The following is a 20924-nucleotide window of genomic DNA, read 5'->3' as shown; positions in this document are numbered from 1 at the left end:
CGGCGCGCCCCGCGCTTACTGTACTCTATTTACCACCCCAGCTGGGCTGGCGCCCACCCCGCCCACCCCGCGAGGATTGGCTGCGAACGCGGAAGGACCGAGAGCTCGCCCCGCGCCCGCGCTCACCAATAGGAGTGCCCGTGCGGTCTGATGGACGTGCCACCTTCCACCAATGGGAATGCAGGGAAACCGGATCGTGTGGCCCCGGCTAGTGCGGATAAAAGCCGCCCCGCCGAGCTCCCGGCTTCATTCTGAGCCGATCCCAGTGCTGAGCGCAGGAAGGTACGCAGGCGGCGGCGGCGGCGGCGGCCTGAGCTCCAGGACAGCTCGCTCCCTCCGGGAATCTCCTTCCCCGTGGTCAGCATGAAAGCCTTCAGTCCAGTGAGGTCCGTTAGGAAAAACAGCCTTTCGGACCACAGCCTGGGCATCTCCCGGAGCAAGACCCCGGTGGACGACCCGATGAGCCTGCTGTACAACATGAACGACTGCTACTCTAAGCTGAAGGAGCTGGTGCCCAGCATCCCCCAGAACAAGAAGGTGAGCAAGATGGAGATCCTGCAGCACGTCATAGACTACATCTTGGACCTGCAGATCGCCCTGGACTCGCACCCCACTATTGTGAGCCTGCACCACCAGCGACCCGGGCAGAGCCAAGCGTCCAGGACGCCGCTGACCACCCTGAACACGGACATCAGCATCCTGTCCTTGCAGGTAAGACCTCCTCCCACCTTTGCCCGCGGCCGCGCACCTCTGCGATCGCCTGGGCTGCCAGAAGCTGACCTGTTGTCGAGACGCTGAGGTCGGTGATTTACAGATTGAGCTCATTAACTTTAGTTTTGAACAAATCTGCTGTAGATGGAGTAGTGCGTGAAATTGCTAAGTTCCGACGCGTTAATTCATCTGTCTTTGAGTGAATTGTTGCATGGACGTGTTTAATGAAACTTGCTGTTCTACTTTTCTAAAAAGAGAAAGCGACCCATTCTCTTTAAGATTGTCTAACACCGGGCCTTTTATCCCCTTTCTTTCGCAGGCTTCTGAATTCCCTTCTGAGTTAATGTCAAATGACAGCAAAGCGCTCTGTGGCTGAAGAAATGGTGAGTGTTGGCTTGTGCCTCCTTTTGATAAACTGCCTCTTGGAGAGTGTGTGCGCGTGTGTTTGTCCATTTGTATATGCGGGTACTTGAGTATCTGTAAAGTGTTTAGTAAATGAACGTGTACCTCGATGTATTGCGCGAGTTACATTGTCTACACGTACAGGACCCGAAGAGGTTTCTAGCCTCTCTTACTCAAGATCACACATTATCCTTCCAAAAAAGAAAAAAGCCGATACCTTACTATGAAGGTAGCGGAGGAAAATGTGTATTGGCTTCTGTCACGCATGTAATTCCCTGGTTGGTTTCTACTATTACTGCGGTGCTATGAGGTACTAACCTCCATATAATTAATCTTATCGCTACAAATTCCATAGGGATCCTCCTTCCCTAAAACTGTAGCCCTCCGGGATTCAGCTAGTCAAGCTTTGCTACCCTGTGCCTCAGCCCCTGTGATGTGGGATGCCGACTTCCCTATCTGTTAACTAAAGGACTGTTTCCAATCAAAGAATTGTTACAAGCAGCAGACTGGCGCCTGTGAGCGCTGCCGTTGGAGATCCAAATAGGAGATTGTGTTTGGAAGTTTTTCCCTTGAGTCTCTGCTGTTTTACTGTTTAATTTTCGCTGCCGAGGCCGAGTGCGTGTGTTGCATCTGGACGCCAGGGTTTGCCCAATCTCTGAGTGTTTGGTTAAATGTTCAAACTGCGGCTCCCTCCTGGCGCCAGTCTGCCGCCTCTGCCCTTAGGCTACATTCTCCTGAACACGCCTCTCTCTCCCAATCTTTTGCAGGTGTTCATGACTTTTTTTCCCCTTTGCACAACAACAAATCCACAGGATCTTTTAAGGCGCTGAACTTACTTTTCAACCATTTCACAAGGAGGACAAGCTGAATGGACCTTTTTAAAAAATGGAAGGAAAGCTAGGAATGATCATCTTCCCCAGAGTGTGTTCTCTGACCTGGACTGTGAAATTAGTTATTTATGAAAAAGACTTTTAAAATGCCCTTTCTGCAGTTGGAAGGTTTTCTTTATATACTATTCCCACCATGGGGAGCGAAAAATGTTAAAATCACAAGGAATTGCCCAATTTAAGCAGACTTTACCTTTTTTCAAAGGTGGAGCGTGAATACCAGAAGGATCCAGTATTCAGTTACTTTAAATGAAGTCTTTTGGTCAGAAATTACCTTTTTGACGCAAGCCTACTGAATGCTGTGTATATATTTATATAAATATATATATATATTGAGTGAAACCTTGTGAACTCTTTAATTAGAGTTTTCTTGTATAGTGGCAGAGATGTACATTTCTGCAAAGTGTAATGATGTACTTATTCATGCTAAACTTTTTATAAAAGTTTAGTTGTAAACTTAAGCCTTTTATACAAAATAAATCAAGTGTGTTTATTGAATGGTGATTGCCTGCTTTATTTCAGAGGACCAGTGCTTTGATTTTTATTATGCGATGTTACAACTGAACCCAAATAAATACAAGTTCAAATTTATGTAGACTGTTTAAGATTATAATAAAACATGTCTGAAGTCAATACCTGAATTCTGAATGATTTTTAAGATTTCTCTCTGTCTCATAATCTCTCCTGCCATTTAATTCAACCCCTTCTTCATCCCTTCCACCACCCGCTAAGCCTTGCAACTTGTGTGCAAAGGAACTCATCAGCTATGTGGTCAGGGCTAGCACTGTGGGGCAAAGGGGTGCTTCTAGCTTCTTAGGAGACCTAAGGGGGACTGGGGAGGCTATAAACAATCTTAGTTCCTCAGGGAAAAATTCGTTCTGTGTCTTGGGGCTGAGTTTCAAACCAAGGAGTTGCTGTGGCTCCTGAGAGACCTTAAAAATAAATGTGGAGTCTGGAAGGACTACCCCTCCGGGTAAGTGTCACAACACTTTGGAGTAAATGAAATGCTTGTTAATCAGAAAAGAAAAGGCTCCATAGAATTCCGAACATGATTTAAGATTTAGGGGCAGGGCAAAAGGGCCCCTCGGGGTGACTGCTTACCCCTGGGAATGAAGCTGTAGTAGGGCTTGAGCGATTGGCCTGTACCCCCACCTGTAGCTCACCCAGGCTCTCGGAGCCAGGGGTTGTACTGGGCCCACTTTCCAACGCAGGTGGCTATTAAATCGCCCTTCACCCTTGACTGCCCCGGAAAGGAAAAGGGGGAGGGAAAGGAGAAAAGCCTTTCAAGTCACAGGAAAAGTATCAGCAAGCTATTTCCTCAGCAGTCCTCCGGTGGCAACGTGTGGACTTTAAAATACATAGTCTAGAGTCGTGTTTAAAATGCATATGCACATATATTTTCAAAAGCCACTACTCTAGGGGTGAGAGACCTGGGGTGGGAGGTTCTGGAAGGCTGGCCCGAGGTGGCCGGAACTGGGGAAGGCAGGGGGAGGATGGCAGTCTCACCTGGGGCCCGCTCTCAGGCCCACCGAGGAGGTGTTTGGGTGTCGTCTCCGAGTCTGCCCCGGCGGCGGCAGCGCTTCCGGCCCCGACGCAGAATCAACCCAGCACCGCTCAGCGGGCTTGGGTGGAGAGGCGAGCTCGGCTTGGCCGAACCTTGCCGGTTCCGCGTCCGGCTGGCTCGAGACCCTCCTTCACCGGGGCGGGGGTCGTAGGGTGGCCTGGGTGGCTTCTGTGCTCACAGGTGGGCACGTTCTTTGCGCTGGGCGCAGGACCTAGGGCCGTCGTTGTTGTTGATAACCATACACCGGGGAGGCGGGCTCTAGCAAGAGGCACCCGGCTGGAGCGGGTCATCCCGACGCAGAACACCCTTCGGACCTGCCGCCTGACGTCCGGACACCTATCGACTGCTGGGACCTGGCGCGGAGAGGGCGGGAAGTGCGAGGACAGGTCCTTTCCTCCGGGGGGAGCGCCGGCGGGGGCGCAGACGCCCGGTGGCTACGTTTGTGCTCGGCCCGGCTGGGCCAGGGCATCTGCCCGGACGGGGAGGGTCGTGTGCAAGGGCTCCTTGGCTTTCCCGGGAAGCCGTGCGGCCGAGGCGGGCCCTTTCGAGCACCTACACAGCCTCTGGGGGCCGGGGACTGTTTGCAACGTTCGGATGGCGCCCCAGAGTACTGCCCCGTCCAGGAAACGCGGCACCTTTCGGACGGCACTTAGAGCTGCGGAGGCAGGGCGCCCTTGCCTGTCCGGCCGGTGGAGGCCTGGCGCCACCTGCTGGCCGGATGGAGGAAGGCGACTCAGGAGCGAGGTCCTCTTGTGCCGGGAGGCTTGGGCACTAGGAGACGAAGGGCGAGCTTTCAACTGCTGCACTGGAGCGGGGGAAACCTTTTGAAAATAAACCCTGATACCATGACAGATTACTTGCCTAGCATGTTTACAAAGTCGTTTCCACAGGTGATTCTTATTTCGCCTTTGCTACATAACTTATAATCACCTTTTGCTACCTAGTATCTACCACCAACTCTACTCTCAGGTGCTGTCTTGGATTTTAATACAAGTATCAGACATGATCCCTGGCCTCAAAGAGATTGTAACTGGATTGCAAAAAAAAAAAAGAATTTTGAGATAAAATTAAGGCCAGAACCTTTCCCCTTGTCTTTCCTAAGGTTTTTAACTGTATTTCATTTTTCCAAACTGCTTAAATAACATTAATGAGGACCTCCAAAGTTCTGTTGAAGGAGTAAGGGGTGGGAGCAGACACCCTTCCCTTAATCCAGAGTTTCATGAGAATGGGTCAAACCTTCTCTATTATGCATGACCTGACTCTAGGATTTTGTTGTAACATAGTTTTTATCTAATTTAGGAAGAACCCTTCAATTGTTAGGTGGAGAATTTTTTTTTAATTTTAAATAATTTGGGGGTGAATTTGGTTTAATAGTTTTACTCATGTTGATAAATTTACTGCTGATAGAATAACTGATTTTTTCCAGAGCAGTACACTGATTTTTCTAATGTGAACCAGCCTTGTGTTTCTGCAGTAAATCCTTACTTGAACATGATGTATTACTACTTTTTATATGCACTCTTGCAATCTGACAGCCAATATTTTATTTGGAATTTCTGAGAATGAAATGGAGCTGTGGTTTCTCTTCTTGCACTATCTTTATCTGGTTTTGGAATCCAGGTCACACTAACCTCAAACAATAAATGTGCAGATCAGTTTACATTTAATTTCAGTTACCAAAGCCATGGATAAGTCCTCGGAGCTAGGCAAACATGTGGTCTCTCCATTCTACAGAAACTGGACTCGAGAGATGTGGTGTGAGTGACCGGAGCACACAGTGGTTCAGCCTTTTCCTGGAATGGAGAAGGGGCTTCTGAGGACAAAGATGTGGGATTTAATAGGAAATAGCATTCTTGTCAATAAAAGGCTGTTTCATGGAGCTTTTAAAAAAAATTTCAGGATAATAATTTATAGGGCTCACCACTATGTGGGTGCATGGCTACAGGACTACCCGAATCCCTTTCAGCCTGACACACCCCACACCCTTCCACTTCCTGCTGTGCTCTGCTACTGGAAGGGTGCGCCAGGCTCAGTGTCGTCCTGGATGCTGGTTCTGCCGAGGCTTTGAACGTGTATTTCCTCATAAAGACAATCTGAGGCAGAGGCAGCAGGGTTTGTTGAGAAGCGTATTTTGCTTGGTGCAGGTACTGAAGTGCTACAAGGCGTGCCCACCCAGGACTGTGAGAATGCCAGGGAACTAACTTCTACAGAGGACCCAGGCAGGGACTGACAACCGGCGGGGGCGTGCATGCTCTTCAGCAATGTGGGTGAGGGTGCCTTTCTCAGTAAATTAGGGGTATTGGCCCAACAGGAATTGGAGACACGTTTTGGCATTTGACAATGGTGAAGCCAGACAATGGAAGTGAGACCACCATGCAGGAGCTTTGAAAGCCTGTGATCTCAAAGTATAAACTAGAAAAAAAAAACCTCACTGCCCAGGAAGATCATAAAGAGTCCTGTCTGTCAGCCTCAGCTCAGGGTAGGAAAGAAACAGCTCCCCTGAAAATTCATAGCCATGGGTCTGCCTGCATGGGGACTGGAGGCTCAGCTAGATATTACTAGGTTAGTCAGAAAAATTTTAAGGCTGATAAATTAACATAAAATAGGTTCCTGGCTAGTGATGCCCCTGGGCATTTGGCAGTAGCAGATACAGAACTTCTCTGGACAGAGAAGTTCTCAACACCTACTATACAAAATTCTCACGTGTAATGGGTTGGTGAAAGTTAGCTTACAATTTGAAACATTTTTAAACCTCTGGAAAACAATCTACCAGGAGAGAAAAGATCAGTAGATACAATGAAGAGAAAGGTTAAAACCAAATAACTATAAAAGCTGTGAAGTAAGGATAACTAAAATGATTTAAAAAATCAAGGAACTAATTGAAAACAAGAAAATCACAAGATACAGTTATTGAGATTGAAAACTCAGTGAAAAGGTTAAAACCCAGATTAAAAACTACTAAATCATTTCTATACACTAACAATGAACAATCTGAAAGAAAATTAAGAAAATAATTCCATTTACAACAGCTACAAAAAGGATAAAATACTTAGGAATTAACCAAGGAAGTAAAAGACTTTTATATCAAAAACTACAAAGCATTACTGAAAGAAATTCAGACATAAATAAATGGAAGGACATCCTGCACTCATGAATTGAAGAACTTAATATTGTTAAAATATCAATAACATAAAAAGCAATCTACAGATTCAATGTAATCCCTGTCAAAATCCTAATGATTTCTTTTGCAGAAAAATACATCTTGAAATTCACATGACACCTAAGGCACCCTGAATAGCTAAAACAATATTAAAGAACAAAGTCAGAGAGCTTATGGTTCTTGATTTCAAAAATTACTACAAAGCTACAGTAATCAAAACAGTGTGGTGTCAGTATAAGGACAAATACAATGTCTAATGGAGTACACTATAGAACCCTAAAACTAAACCTTCACATATGTGGTCAAATGATTTTTAACAAGTATACCAAGACCATTTGATAAAGAAATGATACTCTTTTTAACAAATGGCACTGGGAAAACTAGTCACATGCAATAGAATGAAGTTGGACCCTTCCCTAACACCATATACAAAAACTAATTCAAATTACACCAAAGACCTAAATGTAAAAGTTAAAACTCTAAAACTCTTAGAAGAAAACATGGCCTAAACTTCATGACGTTTGGCAATGATTTCTTGAATATGACACCAGAGGCATAGACAACAAAAATAAAAAACAGACAAGCTTGATTTTATGAAAAATCTAAAATTTTGTGCATCAACAGATACTATCAACAAAGTAAAAAGGCAACCTACAGAATGGGAGAAACTATATCCAATAAGGGATTAATACCCAGAATATATAGAGAACTCCTAAAATTCAATAAAAAAAAAACTAACAACCCAATTCAAAGATGGGCAAAGGACTGGAATAGACATCTCTCCAAAGAAAATTTAGGAATGGCCAATAAAACATGAAAATATGATCAACATCACTAGGGAAATGCACATCAAAACCACAGTGAGATACCACCTCACACCCATTAGGATGGCTATTAACAAGAAGCAGAAAATAGTAACTTTTGGGGAAGATGTGGAGAAGTTGGAACTCTGCACATTGTTAGTGAGAATGTAAAATAATACAGTGGAAAATACATCCCATGCTCATGAATTGTGGAAATTCATGCAATTTCCTGTGGAAAATATAATGGCAGCTCCTCAAAAAATTAAAAAATAGAATTACCAAATGTCCTAAAATTCCACTTTCAGGTGTATACACAAAAATATTGAAGCAGGGCCTCAAAGAGATATTTGTGTGCCCATATCCACAGCAGAATTATTCACAATAGCAAAAAATGGAAGCTAAAATAAGGAAGCATGTGTCCTCCAACAGATGAATGGATAAACAAAATACAGTATATACATACAATGGAACATTATTCAGCCTTAAAAAGAAGAGAAGTTTTGACATATGCTACAACATGGGTGAACCTGGAAGACATTCTGCTAAGTAAAATATAGGAAGACAAATACTGACTGATTCCACTTAGGTGCAGTGCTTGGAGTAGTCAAAATCCAAAAGCAAAAGGGTGGATGCCAGGACCTGCGGGGAGAGGGGAAGAAGAAGATACTGTCATTGGTGTAAAGACGCAGAGGTGCAAGATGAAGAGAGCTCTGGGGTGGGGTGGGGGGTTGCCCAGCAGTGTGGATGCACTTAATGCCGCTGAACTGCACACTTAGGAATAGTTAAGAGGGTAGGTAAGTTTTATGTTATGTGTATTTCACTACAATAAAAAATGTTTCTAAGCTACTAGAGAGAAAACTCATGAAGTGGGAGACAGATCTGAGGAAATAACCCAGAAAATAGCACCGAGAGCTAAAGAGATCCTATACACCAAATCAAAGGAGGAGACAGGATAGGAGAGGTCCAACATGCAGGCTGATGTAACTGAAGGTTTGGGCGACAGAGGGGAGAGCATCACAGAGGCTACCACGGACTCTTTAACATCCGACAGGTCTAAATGTTAGACAAGCCTTCAGTTGCGCTGATAGGCCACACACATACATCCTAAAAACTGGGAAGAATAAGTCCAACAACACAAGGCAAAGAATTCACAGGTAAAGTAAAACAATGGCCTTTAAACATACAAAAAGATGGCTAGTTTCACTCGGAACAAGAAAAGTGTAAATGGAAACCATGTGAGATACTCATTCTCACCCAACAAATGGACAAAAGTCCACAAGCAACAATATATGCTGTTGACAAGACTTGGGGGGAGACAGGCTTGTACATTGTTCATGATAAAATGGCCCAGCCTGCATGCAGACAAATTGGACAGCATCTAGCAAAACGTGCATTTCCTCCTCACCCAGCTCCCACTCCTAGGAATCTATCGCAAAGTTACACTGGCAAAAGATGGAACGATGTGCTCCAAGTTAATCTATTTGGCGTTATTTTTAATAGTAAAAAAATGATTATAAACAACCCATCAGTAAATGTCCATCAGTAAGGGACTAGAAAATCCGTAGGACAGTACACTGTGAGGAGGAAGAGCTATGGGTGCTGATGTGGGCTTTCGAGGATGTAATATCGAGTGAAGAGAGGTTAGCAGAGCAGTGTGAGTGGCAGGCCAACATTTGTGTCAGAAAGAAAGTGTAAAATACACATAGAGATTCACATTTGTTTATGTTTTCAGAGAAGTAAAGTGAGAGACTAGACCAAAAATCATTTTAAATGGTTGTCAATGAGGGAGGCACAGAAAGGGGAGAAGATGATGTAAATGTGATGCTTCTAAATTATCTTGTTATATTGCTTTGACTTGGGATATGTAAATGTTTTTTAAAAATTAAAACAGCCACATATAAATTTTTTAAATAATGGAAACAAATTCATCTAATTGTATGTTGATGACATACCCACACAGAGAAAAGAATTGTCCCAATTGACTGTAGAACACAGGAGCTTGATTATACATTCCCGGTGGTTATGTTCTAAGGACAAAGAACTACAACGAAATCATAAACTTCATTTAGTTGCCATACTGATGGTAATAGTATCAATATTGTTATAGTTAAGCTATTAAATGTATATTGTGAGATAACTAAAGAAGTAATTATAATGTTACTAGGAACTAAGATTTCAGTGTAAGAGAAATGAGGTACATATATAAAGTTAAATAAGTAAAAGCCCAGAAATCTTAACATTTGAACTAAAAATGTCCATTTAGACTCATTTATTCCTCTTAAAAATTTTTTTGCCCCAGCTTTCCACTGAAAATGCCTCGCAGCAAAGTGGCAGGAATCAGCACCTTCTACCAGGCTGTATTCTCTGGCACCGTTAACCACTAGAAGTGACCAGAGCTCTTTGGAGAAAGGGCTGATTCCTAGGATGGGACAGCAAGTAAAAGTAAAAAGAAAGAGACAAAAAATAAAACTAAACTCTGGATCCCAATGGAGGTTTCTAGGGCATCAAATCATTCAAAAAAATGGATAAGCAAAAGGAAATAATAAAACACTTATCCTGCCTTCCCAGTAGAGCTGTATTTCAGATAACTGTAAGAGAAAGACAAAATTAGAAAGCCCCCATTTGCAGTCCCAAACATAACAACGAATGTGATGACAAATGTAGTAGCACCTATACAATTCCTAAGGTAGTTACTGACCCAGTCAACCATTGAGGTTGAGCAGAAGTTAGCAGAACCATTAGGTGGAAGGTCGATGGGGAATTTTAAAATGAAATGATCAGGCTCTTTTTAAGAAAATAATTTACTTCTCACTAAAACTCGGGACAGCTATTAGGTGTCACCTACTAAGTGTGCTACAATCAGCAGTCACAGCATCACTCGTGCAGTATTTTAGGAAAAAGAATTGTCACAACCCAATATGAACTAACATAAAGCCTTTAGATCAAACTTCCTGTCTATGGGGAACAGATGAGAGGAAGCGAAATGACACCCCACAGAAGCAGTCGGACAAGCCCAGCATGGGGACTTTCTACAGGACAACTGACCCAGCTTTGCCAACATGCCAGGGGGTTGGGGGTGGGGAAAGAGCTGTCCTTCATTAAGACAACTTAAAGGGACATAAGAAATGTACCAGCTAAAAACAATGAATGGGCCTTGTTTGGACTGCTAAACTCTGAAGGGACAATCAGTTTAGACAGCTGGAGAAATTGGATTGAGAACTGGGCACTGGATAATTCTGAAGAATTAGTTTTGTTAGATGTGAAGTTAGTATTGTGTTACGTAGGAAAACGACCCTGCTTTTTAAGATGCATAATGAAGTATTTACAGGTGGTGAGACATGATGTCTAGTGTTTGCTTCAAAACACTCCAGAAGAAGTCAAAGGGGGCAAGGACGGATGATACAAGCACAGCAAAATGCTGCTATGTCACAGCCCAGGGACAGGCTCATGGCCATTCTTTGTGTTTGGAAATGTGCACGATAAGCAGGTTAGAAAAAAACAGTGCTGTGTCTACCCTGGCATATAGACTGCCTGGGAAGCTTTCTTGCAGGTTCTAGCCTCCTGCCATGTTGCCTGGCATTCTGTTCTTGCCCTCAAAATTTTCCCCGGCTGGAGAACAACTGAAACCTCCTTTCTTACCTGGCTCAGCTGCCTCTGCACCCGCTGAGACAAGACGCTGCTCTGGGTACACAAGGACGCCGATTATGGGTGTCACCATTTGGCAGCAAAGACAAACTCTACAAGGTCTAGAAATGTTCTCTTGTCCTTTCCTCATCTCCCCACTGTCACAAGCAGAAGAGAACAGTATGTACATTTCCACGTGCATGATTATGCCATCCTTTTAGAATATGATCTTAGTTTTAAATAAGTTTCCACCTAGACTCAATGCTGTGAATTTTATTTTACAAATATAGTCTTCTAAATAAGTTTCATCAGTCCTGGAAGAAAGTTCTAAAACTCACACATTCCTTCAAACATTTTATGTTTCTGAAAATCCTATCGAAGCACCGCAAGCAAGGAAAAACGAAAGGCCATTCTTAATGTTCTAATTTTATCAGATTTTTCTAAAGTCTACCAGGGGAAAAAAATGCTCATTAAAAAAAATGTCAACTGAAAATTTAATCCTCAAAGTAAAATATTTAAGGGAGTGAAAAATCTCAAATTTCAGTTTAATCCAAACTAGTTGAGTCAATCCGATCTTAGAATGTCTTGACTAGGAAAGGTATTTTGGTACAAGTTTGTCAAGCCCTGGTTTTGTTTGTACCTGACAATGACGTCAGAGAATCATTCCAAAACACGTATGTGCCTTCAGGTACTAGCCCCATAAACTCCATTTGATGAAGGAGCAATTCCAAATCATATCAGGACATGCGATAATGGGGCAGGCCATGTTCTGCTGATTATTTTTGTCTGGTGTTCTATTGTCTATGAGAAAAAACACTCCCCCCTAGTAAGCTGCTCCTGCTAAACAAGGAGACACTTCCTTCCAGAGAACAATCTCTGATGTGTCAACGGGGTTACATTTAGTTATAATTTGTTGATTCTACAAACATTGGATGCCTACTATGTGCTAGACATTGTTCTAGGGCTGTAGGTACAGCCAACCAGACAGACAAAGCCCCCAGCCCGGCAGAGCTTGAGCTCCAGCAGTGAGAGAGACACCATACGCAAGTAAGCTATATTATATATGAAAATGATAAGAGCTATGAAGAAAAATAAAGCAGGGGAAGGCTGGGAGGCTGCAAGGAGAGGCAGGAATTGAGTTAGTCACTGTCTCTCATCTCCAAGCCCAGTAGTGTGGGCTCTGTAGGCAGGTGGCCTCTGGGTTCAGACGGCCAATAGCAGGTGAGAGAGGGCTGTCCTCCAGCTCGGAGAGCCCACCACCAGTCAGGGGCATCCCCTCCTCAAAGCTTCTGAGTGTTAATCATTCCAACCCCTGCTGTGTCCTCAGCAGCCCAGAGCTGGAAATCCTTCTTCACTCCCTACACTCATAATATCTTAGAGCTCTTTTTCCACTTTTTCAGTTACCTAGTTAACATTTTCTACCTACTTAACAATCTCATTCTCTCTGCTGAAGCTCCTGGTTGGACCCTAACTGGCCCATTAGGCCTTCCACCCCTGAACCTCTCCTGTCTGATGGGAGACCCATGCTGCTCAGAGGAGAAACTCCCACAGCTCACCAAGTCTAGGATTTAAAATAGAGTTTAGTTAGTACCAGTTCTATATTGCTGCATAACAAAGTACCCCAAAACTTAGTAGCTTAAGACGAAAAAATATTTATTGCCCTGCATGGTTCCTGAGGCTCAGGCACCGGGAGTGGCTTAACTGGGTGGTTCAGGCTCAAGTCCTGGCCACACTGGAGAATCCACTTTCAAACTCACTCACATGGTTGCAGGCAGGCCTCTGTTCCTCACCTGCTCTTGACCAGAGGTCTTAAGTTTCTTGGTGCATAGACCTCTCCATAGGGCTGCTCGTTATACGACAGCAGGCTTTCCCCAGAGTGAGGCAGGCAGAATGTCTAAGACCAAAGCTGTGGTCTTGTATAGCCTAATCTCAGAGGTGACATACCACCACTGTCACACAGGATGACCCTGGTCTGATGGGAGGGGACCATAGGGTGTGGGTGTGACCACCAGAGGTGGAGCCATCTGGGGTCATCTTGGACTGGCGACACAAGGTCTTCTTATGAAAAACTTTGGCTTGTGGGGTGGGCTGGGGTCAGGGCAAGCCGGGTGTCCTGACTCCTTTGCTGCTGGTAAAAATCAAGAGACCCCATAATCTGAGCAGGACAATAACCCATCAGTCCTACAGGCAGGAAGTGGCTGACTTCCCGCTGCAGGCGCCACTTCGGAAGCACTCTGGAGACACCGGGCGGAACGGCAGGGATAACTGTGGCCGTGCAACTGCTGCAGGCATATCTTGCTTTGTCACTAAAACTCAGTTTAGGAATTATGCTGGCTTTTCCTCCAGCTGCTGAGATGTGTAGATGTCACTGGTTTATATATGTTTTTTTAGTTAGAGCCAATGTATTTTGAACTTATTAACTAGATTTTTTTTTAACTAAGAAAAGAATAGCATAAGTAACCAGTTATCCTAGGACATCAGAATTCATTAGATCATTTTACTTTTCCCAAATATTATTCCCAGCTGATTAAATACCTGGCTGTAAGAAGAACCCTCAACTGTGGTAAGTAACATTTCCACTTCTAAAATGGCAGGAATCATTTTGACATGTCTGGGAGACTAGACAGACAGAAAGACAGACATAGATAGATAGATAGATAGATAGACAGATAGATAGATAGACAGACAGATAGATAGATAGATAGATAGATAGATAGATAGATAGGAAGGATAGATAACCATACTATTAAGGATTTTTGTACTTGAAATGATTATTCTAATAATAATAAATCAAGTGGCAAGATACAACAGCTGAGGTTAAAATTCAGGAGTCCTTCCCTCCCTCCTGCCCAGCTGTATGTACGCAGCTTGTCTGGGGGAAATATTCTAATTACTGGAAACATATAATACACAATTGATAGTATTCTCCAATCTCACCACTCAAAGTGATACTATTCAAGCCCATGGGGTTGGTCGAAGTAGATAAAGGAACCAAAGTTACGGAAATGTTGAAAGTGACCTTTGGGTCATTTCCACACATACATACATGGGAAGTTGATAGCTTTTATGTAGCATCTAGATAGTAAAGACAAGGGACTTCAATCCTAAATGTTATGTTGATATGCAATCTGAAAATAGTATATATCGAAGATTTTTATATATTTCAACATTTTCTGTGTAAGAACTTTACATTCTTAGTTATAGGCAAGAGCCCAAGTTTTCTGAGATTTCAAAGCCAAATCAGTGAAATAGAAGGGGAAGAAAAAAAAACTCTTATTGGAAGCCATATGCAAGAGAGAGATGGTGACAGTGTCTGAAAAGAAAGCCATTTCTATTTTTTACATCTTTTTCACTATAGTAAGGGTGTAAATTTTAACTGACATTTTCCAAGTAAAAATCATTCTGGGAAAAAAATGGCGGCGATTACATACCAAAAGTACTTGAAGGCTTCAATGCTGAGAGAAAATACCTACTTGATTTCAAATATTTTCAACCAAGACAGTCTCTTGCCCCACACTGACCTCACGGACCTGTGGGGGGGAACCCAGGGCTGAGGTGAAGCCTGCAGAGAGGAGTGAGGCAGTCGGCACCTTGCCCTTGATGCAGTCACGCCCAGGGGACTGGGGACAAGCCCTTGCACTGGCTCGTCTTAGTCTCGCCAGAAGCCTAGTGAGGGATCCTTTCAGCTTCCCGTGCGGCCTGTCATTCTTCTCCTGCCCTGGATAAACGGTTCTCTAAGATCAGGCTGGGATGCCAGCAGCATGGAGCAGTTACTCTCCTTCTACATCTTCATCATTTTCGGCCACCATGGTATCGTAGGACAGTGGCCATTTTCCTTATCCCTGTAGTGATCTGTGGCCATTTGGATTTTCTAAAAATGCCTACAGAAATATTTCTGGTCCCACATGCTCTTCTAGAACATTGCCACTCTGAGGACAAGCTGTGGAGGCTGTCTCCAGACCTTGAACCTGGGCTGGACTATGTGAATGCAGCAGAAGGGACACTGAATTCCAAGGCTCAGTCATAAAAGGTGATACAACTTCTGTCTGGTTCTCTCCCTCTCTATCTCAGGATATTCACTCTTAGTATAGAGCTGCCGTTTTATGAGGGAGCCCAAGCTGCAGAGAGAGACCATGTGTACGGGTTGCCACCAACAGCTGCCATGCCAAGGTCACCCATCGGACTTGCAAAGACTTTGCGATGCTGTCAGCCCCCACCACCATCTGACCACAACAGCATGCAAGACCCTGAAGAACAACACCTGCCTGAGCCCAGTCAACCCCAGGACTATAAGAAAGATACTTATTTAAGATATATATATATATTTGTAGTTGTTTAATACCATTCAGTTTGAGGTGATTTCTTGCATAGCAATTGATAACCTGCACATGCTCAAAAGGTAAGGTAGCACACAGTTTAACAGTTGTAACCTTCAAATATTTTTGTTTGTATAATCTCCTGAGAGGATTTTGAAAAACCATATATATCTACTCACACATTTTTAAGTTGCCATCTAAAATTTGTGTTACATGTTTAAATGGCTGCAAAATAAAATTTCACACAAAATTGTTACATTATTATCTTAAATTAATTCACTGGAATATCAGTGCAATTTGATAGCCATGATCACCCATAATTAATAAGATACAAGAACCATTTCTTCTTTAAGAGAAGAAGAAATTTTCATACTGTTTCTTTTTCTCACTGAACTAGAGTTTCTATTCCACTCCCCCACAAAATTTTATTCTTGTAATAAAATGTAATATATGTTTGCATTTAAAAATCATTTATCACCCTATTATGCCTTCCTGCAAAAAGTATATATATATGCACATATGTACTGAAATTATGTTTTTGTTTCTAGTTATCACAAATTATCCTTCAACACTTGAAACATTTTATAAATGTTAATATTTTATAGACAATAATTCTCTTAGTGAGATGGGTGAGACTGGTTTCCAATTATTTTAAGTATCTGTGGATGAATATTACTTCTGTATAGAATGAACCAGAGTTCAGAGCCTGAATTTTAATCCCTGAACTTTTATTTGTATAGGTTTAAGTGCCGAGAAACCTCACTCACATAAATAAGTAGATGGAATTGGAAGCCGTTTTGCTAAAGCAGTGTCACTGATTCTTTAAACTTCTTCCAAGAAACATGCTAGAAACTGCAGAGACTCATTATCAAACTTTTAGTATTCTATCCCATGACAACTCGATTACATTTTACTGGAAATCTCTTGACTTGACTACTTCCCTAGAAAATGTTCTGGGAGACCAAAGGGAATGGGCCTGCCTTGGATGGCAGGATAAGGTCTTTCAGTCAACCTTCCATCTTTCACCCCACCTGCACCTCTGCCTCTGGGGGCCGTGCTCGGCTTTGAGGGCCCTGCACTGAGCAGTCTTCTCTTCAGGGCCCCTGGGCCAGCAGCCCCGGAAGGCTCATGTCTCTGCTGAGTCCCAGACCATGCCTCCCTGGGCTTTCCAGACTGGACACTTGCCGAGCCCTCCCCCTGCGGTCAGCTCCCTTCTGGCGCTCTGCCCTTACAGGGCGGTATGTCGGAATGGAGAGGAAAGAGAGGCGCATGACCACTCTCCCATCCTGACCTGATACTGGAGCGACTAGCTGACAGAAGGTGCCAGTGTTTAGACTCCCAGATGAGTGTCTTACACTCTAAAGATGAGTCTTGGGGGGGCTCTGTTCTGGAAATCATTTTAACAGGAACATCAGAGTTTCTTGAGTAGGCTCACTGATATTGCTAAAAGTTTCTAAAAGACATTTAGAAGAAAGGCCTTAATTAGGCAAAGCCCTTTACAGGGTGTTCTATCCTACACATTGCTCAAGGAAAACGGGTTCCAGGGAAGATGTATGTGGAAGAGATTGCATACCTTTTTCTCTTCTCAGAATTCAAGATATGTATCAAAAGTTCTAATAAATTATGTAACAAAGAAATCTGTTTGTTTGGATTTTCTAAACTCATTGGACCACAAATCCAGCTTTTTGTGTAAAACCTGCTAACATCTGAATAACCAGCCTTCCACAGAACATCCCAAGGGAGAGGGTGAACTAAATGAAAAATCTGGTATCACATTTTGGCCAGAAACTGCCTCTCAGAAAGTCCCCTTTCAACTGGGCCTTGGACGTGGTAAGGCCGGCAGACCCCATCCAACCTCCGTGCAGCGAAGCACCCTGTGGCCCTTTGGTCTGAGCACGTGACGAGAATGATGCCCTCTCGATCTCCACTTTGAACCATCCTGCAGATGGCACAGGGACAAAGCAACATGCTCTTTATTTGTGATTTTGACATGTGTGCTTTTGGGGATATCGGGAATGTGGTAATTTTCCAGGGCAAACTTTGATGTTTTGTTTCTGAGTCACAAAGAAAATGCCACCTTTCATCACCCATTACTGTTTTCTTCAAACTCATGCTATTTTTGTCCAGTTTCCTTGGAAAGAACAAATGCTAAGCCTTAGATTTTTCCACTTGTCACTCGAATTTATGGTACACGTTTTTAGGTCTTACCTTGGGTTTGAGTTATCCTTCAGCACATGATTCACTCTCGAAAGTGACCTCTTCTCCCAGGACTTGCCACATTGCGAGGATCACCGATTGTTCACTTCTTCCATCAGTATCTTCCATACTTGCTTAATTTTCAAGGTTGCACTTTCACTTCTGATGTCATTTCATTCCAATCAAATCCCTTTTTATGTATTTACATTTTGCATGAAAATTTTACTTCATATAATCTTGATATTCTTTGCTCCAAATAATGGTCAATTCCTTTAAGCCAATACATAATCATACATTCTTCTATTTATTAAGGCTGCTAGAACAAGATTAATTTAGACAATGTTGAGATTAATGCTGCTTCAAGTCAAAACAACTTACAAACATGCTGGAAAACACGCTGAGTTTGATTTTTTAACTTATAAAATAAGGGTGTTAGACTTGAATCTTTTAAGGTCTCTTTGGAGAAGGTCTCTTATGCTTCTATGTGTTGCTAAACTCAGGACACTTCTGTTATCCTAAGTTATACAATAACATTTATAATCACTTACCATTCATTAAATTTACCTAAAATATTTAAGGTTCGATTATTTTTCAACTTGTTGCAGCTCTTTCAGTAATAAACTCTGTTAACTTGCTGCCTGCCAAGTTCAAGTTTAGCCTTTGGCCCAATACCTTGTAAGTGGCTGTGGCTACGGCCTAAGCTACAAACAGACACTCCCTCAGGTTGTGATAAGTTTCCAAGCCATAAGAGATAGCCCAAGAATTGCATTTCAGTAGAAGATACTGTGCTGGGAAGGAACAGCACTTCAGCGCATGGGGAAGAGAGGAGCATGCATCTGGGCATGAGATGGAGTAGGGGGACAAAGTCACAAAAATAAGAACCATCTGTGAATTTAATTTCCCAGAGATCTTTGTAATATTTGGGGAAATCATGTCAGTGGACAACTTTAGCTTAGCAATCAATTTTTAGAGAGTAAATAGGGGCCGTGTTCTGAAGGGCCTTGAATGGCCAGGGAAGGTCCCTGGAACTGGATACTGTGAGTGACAGGACAATCACCACTACTGAGCAGCAAACGACCTCTGCATTTCTGGAGGCCTCATGTGCATTTGCATGCAGACTGGAATGAAGAGGGGAAGAGGTGGGTAAGGAGAGGGTGGTGGTTAGATTCAAGGTAGAGGGACATTGAAGGGATAGTCTGGAGAGACACTACAGGGATGCTCTCAGAGCTTCATGACTGAATGGATGAGGAAATGGAATAGAGTGGAAGCCAAGATTCCTCAATTTCTGGGCCTCAGTAACAGAGATAATTATGGCACCAGTGACAAGGAGGAAAACAGCAGTGCTAGTTGGGCTGGGGGAAAGTTCTGAGTTCTGTTTCCGACTAACAGCACATGAAGTGCCAGCTAACAGCTGGGTGGAAATGTCCCACTGGTGCTGGAGAAGGGGAGGAATCACAGGGCTCACTGGGCACAGGCACTCTCTCCCTGCCAGCCCACCACAGCACCAGTGCTCTGAGCCACAGCTGTTTTCTCCTTGCTTCATTCCAAAATGAAAGGTCCTGATTTCAGCCTGTTTCCAAATGACAATTTCTTGCACTGATTCACTCACTCCCAGCTCCCAGTGCCTTCATTAAGGTTCGGAGCATCTCCACATGAACTTACCTGGGAGGTTTAGAAAGGCAATAAACCTAAAGGGTCTTTGTTTTTGCAGTATTCTTCTGATTACACAAATACAAAAGTCCTCAAACTCAGAAATTTGAATACAAAAGCCCAAACTCTTACACATACAGCCCAAGAGACATGTAACACATTCATACAAACAAAAAATTGGAAACCCAATATCCAATAAGGTAAATAGATAGGTTATATTTATAAAATAGAACACTACTTTGCAGTGAAAGTGAATTACACCTATGTACATCAACAGAAATAAACCTTGCAAACAATATTTAATGAAAGAAGCCAGCCAATGATAAAAACAATGATTTTACTTGTATGAAATCAAAACCAAATCACATTGTTCAAGGATGGATACCTACATAAGTGGTACAACCATAAAGGTAAGCAAGGAAATGACTAGGGTGTGGTACTTTGGGGTACTTCCAGAAAGACACACAGAAGACTTACGTTGGCACTTTGTCTCTTCACCTTGCTGTGGTTACATTAATGTTTACTTTATCACGTTAGCCAGACAGAAGATTCACTTTGAGATACACAGGACTTTTAAATACTCAGGGTGGCCTGCAGCTCCGGACCACTTTACAGCCTAGCACTGAGGCTGCCATAGTTCAGGGTACAAGTACGGAAAAGATAAACTTCTGTGGGAAAGCTGGGACTCATTCAGCTGAGCATGAAGACTCACAGGTGTTTAACACTCTGCACCAAGGTTTTCTACAATGGAATATGGAAAACAGAAGCATCCTGAGTTATGCGGTGGCAAAATAATCCAACTTGGAGTCAGAATGTCAGGGTTGCTGCTTTTGCTCTGTTTCTGAGCTGCGTAACCTTGGGGGTGAGTGAGTCTCAGATTCCCAGATCTTCAGTTTTCTCAAAAATAAAGATAATAATAATAATAATGCCAATATTTTAGGGAACCGCTATAAAAATCTAATGCATTGTTATGTAAAACTTGTAACTTTCTGTATCTCAGTCTCATCTGTAAATTCAGGATAATAGTATTTACTTCACAGGTTTGTAAAGATTTAATGAGTTAATACATGTAAAATGCTTAAAACAGTGTCTGGCTCAAGCAAGCACTCAAACTATTAGGCAGATAGTTATATAAACTGAATTGTCAGCCAGCCATGTTCTCAGTGCACCGTCTATCCACTATTACTGCTTACTGGTTTCTTCCCTTTAGTGACTAGCTACCATTGTGACAAACAGAGGATCCCATTTTGCCTCTTGTCTGCTCTTCTCTCCTTAGGAGACAGTAACCAGAATTATTTTTAAAACTCTACTGCAGTAATAATTTTAAAAATAGACAAATATTATTTATCTATTAGCATTTATTAAGCATTAATGCTGTTCAATAATAGAATATAAATACATATAGTAGTTTTAGGATTATAATTTAACACAGAATACTGACAATAAACATATACAAGGGCAAGTATATGAAGGCTGTATCACAATAAGGCTGCAAATAAAATAGATATTTTCAACATCGTAAACTTTAATGTAGTGGTCCAGTCCGTTAACAATAATAGGATAAAAGACATTTTAAAATGTCAATCTTTAATCAAACGATTGTTCCAAAAT

The 20924-nt window shown here is 42.7% G+C and overlaps 1 protein-coding gene and 1 long non-coding RNA gene across 6 annotated transcripts in view; one reads left to right on the top strand and one right to left on the bottom strand.

Annotated features, from left to right (window-relative positions):
* LOC118910458 (uncharacterized) overlaps nucleotides 1-257 on the bottom strand; it is a 31626-nt gene extending 31369 nt beyond the window's left edge. For all 4 annotated transcript variants that reach the window (XR_005023984.2, XR_005023986.2, XR_005023985.2 and 1 more), the window contains exon 1: nucleotides 127-257. This is a non-coding gene — a long non-coding RNA (uncharacterized LOC118910458). The remainder of the gene's footprint in view (nucleotides 1-126) is intronic.
* Nucleotides 211-15955, top strand: ID2 (inhibitor of DNA binding 2). Of its 2 annotated transcripts, none has more exons than XM_036881613.2 (3): nucleotides 211-711; nucleotides 1031-1094; nucleotides 15223-15955. In XM_036881613.2, exons 1-2 carry the CDS (start codon nucleotides 364-366, stop codon nucleotides 1085-1087), a joined length of 405 nt encoding a protein of 134 aa, XP_036737508.1. In that variant the 5' UTR covers nucleotides 211-363; the 3' UTR covers nucleotides 1088-1094; nucleotides 15223-15955. The 2 variants fall into 2 exon arrangements, with proteins under 2 accessions (XP_036737508.1, XP_036737506.1); XM_036881611.2 differs by lacking the exon at nucleotides 15223-15955 and adding an exon at nucleotides 1881-2633.
* The last annotated feature ends 4969 nt before the right edge of the window (nucleotides 15956-20924 follow it).

The sequence above is a fragment of the Manis pentadactyla genome, chromosome 2 (assembly GCF_030020395.1).
Source record: "Manis pentadactyla isolate mManPen7 chromosome 2, mManPen7.hap1, whole genome shotgun sequence".
Classification (NCBI taxonomy): Eukaryota; Metazoa; Chordata; class Mammalia; order Pholidota; family Manidae; genus Manis; species Manis pentadactyla.
Note: the sequence above shows the minus strand (reverse complement) of the source record. Positions and strands in the feature narration are given on the sequence as shown.

Coding starts and splice junctions, on each gene's coding strand:
- ID2 (XM_036881613.2), top strand. CDS start 364: ATGAAAGCCTTCAGTCCAGTGAGGTCCGTTAGGAAAAACAGCCTTTCG. Junction 712..1,030: donor TCAGCATCCTGTCCTTGCAG/GTAAGACCTCCT, acceptor TTTCTTTCGCAG/GCTTCTGAATTCCCTTCTGA.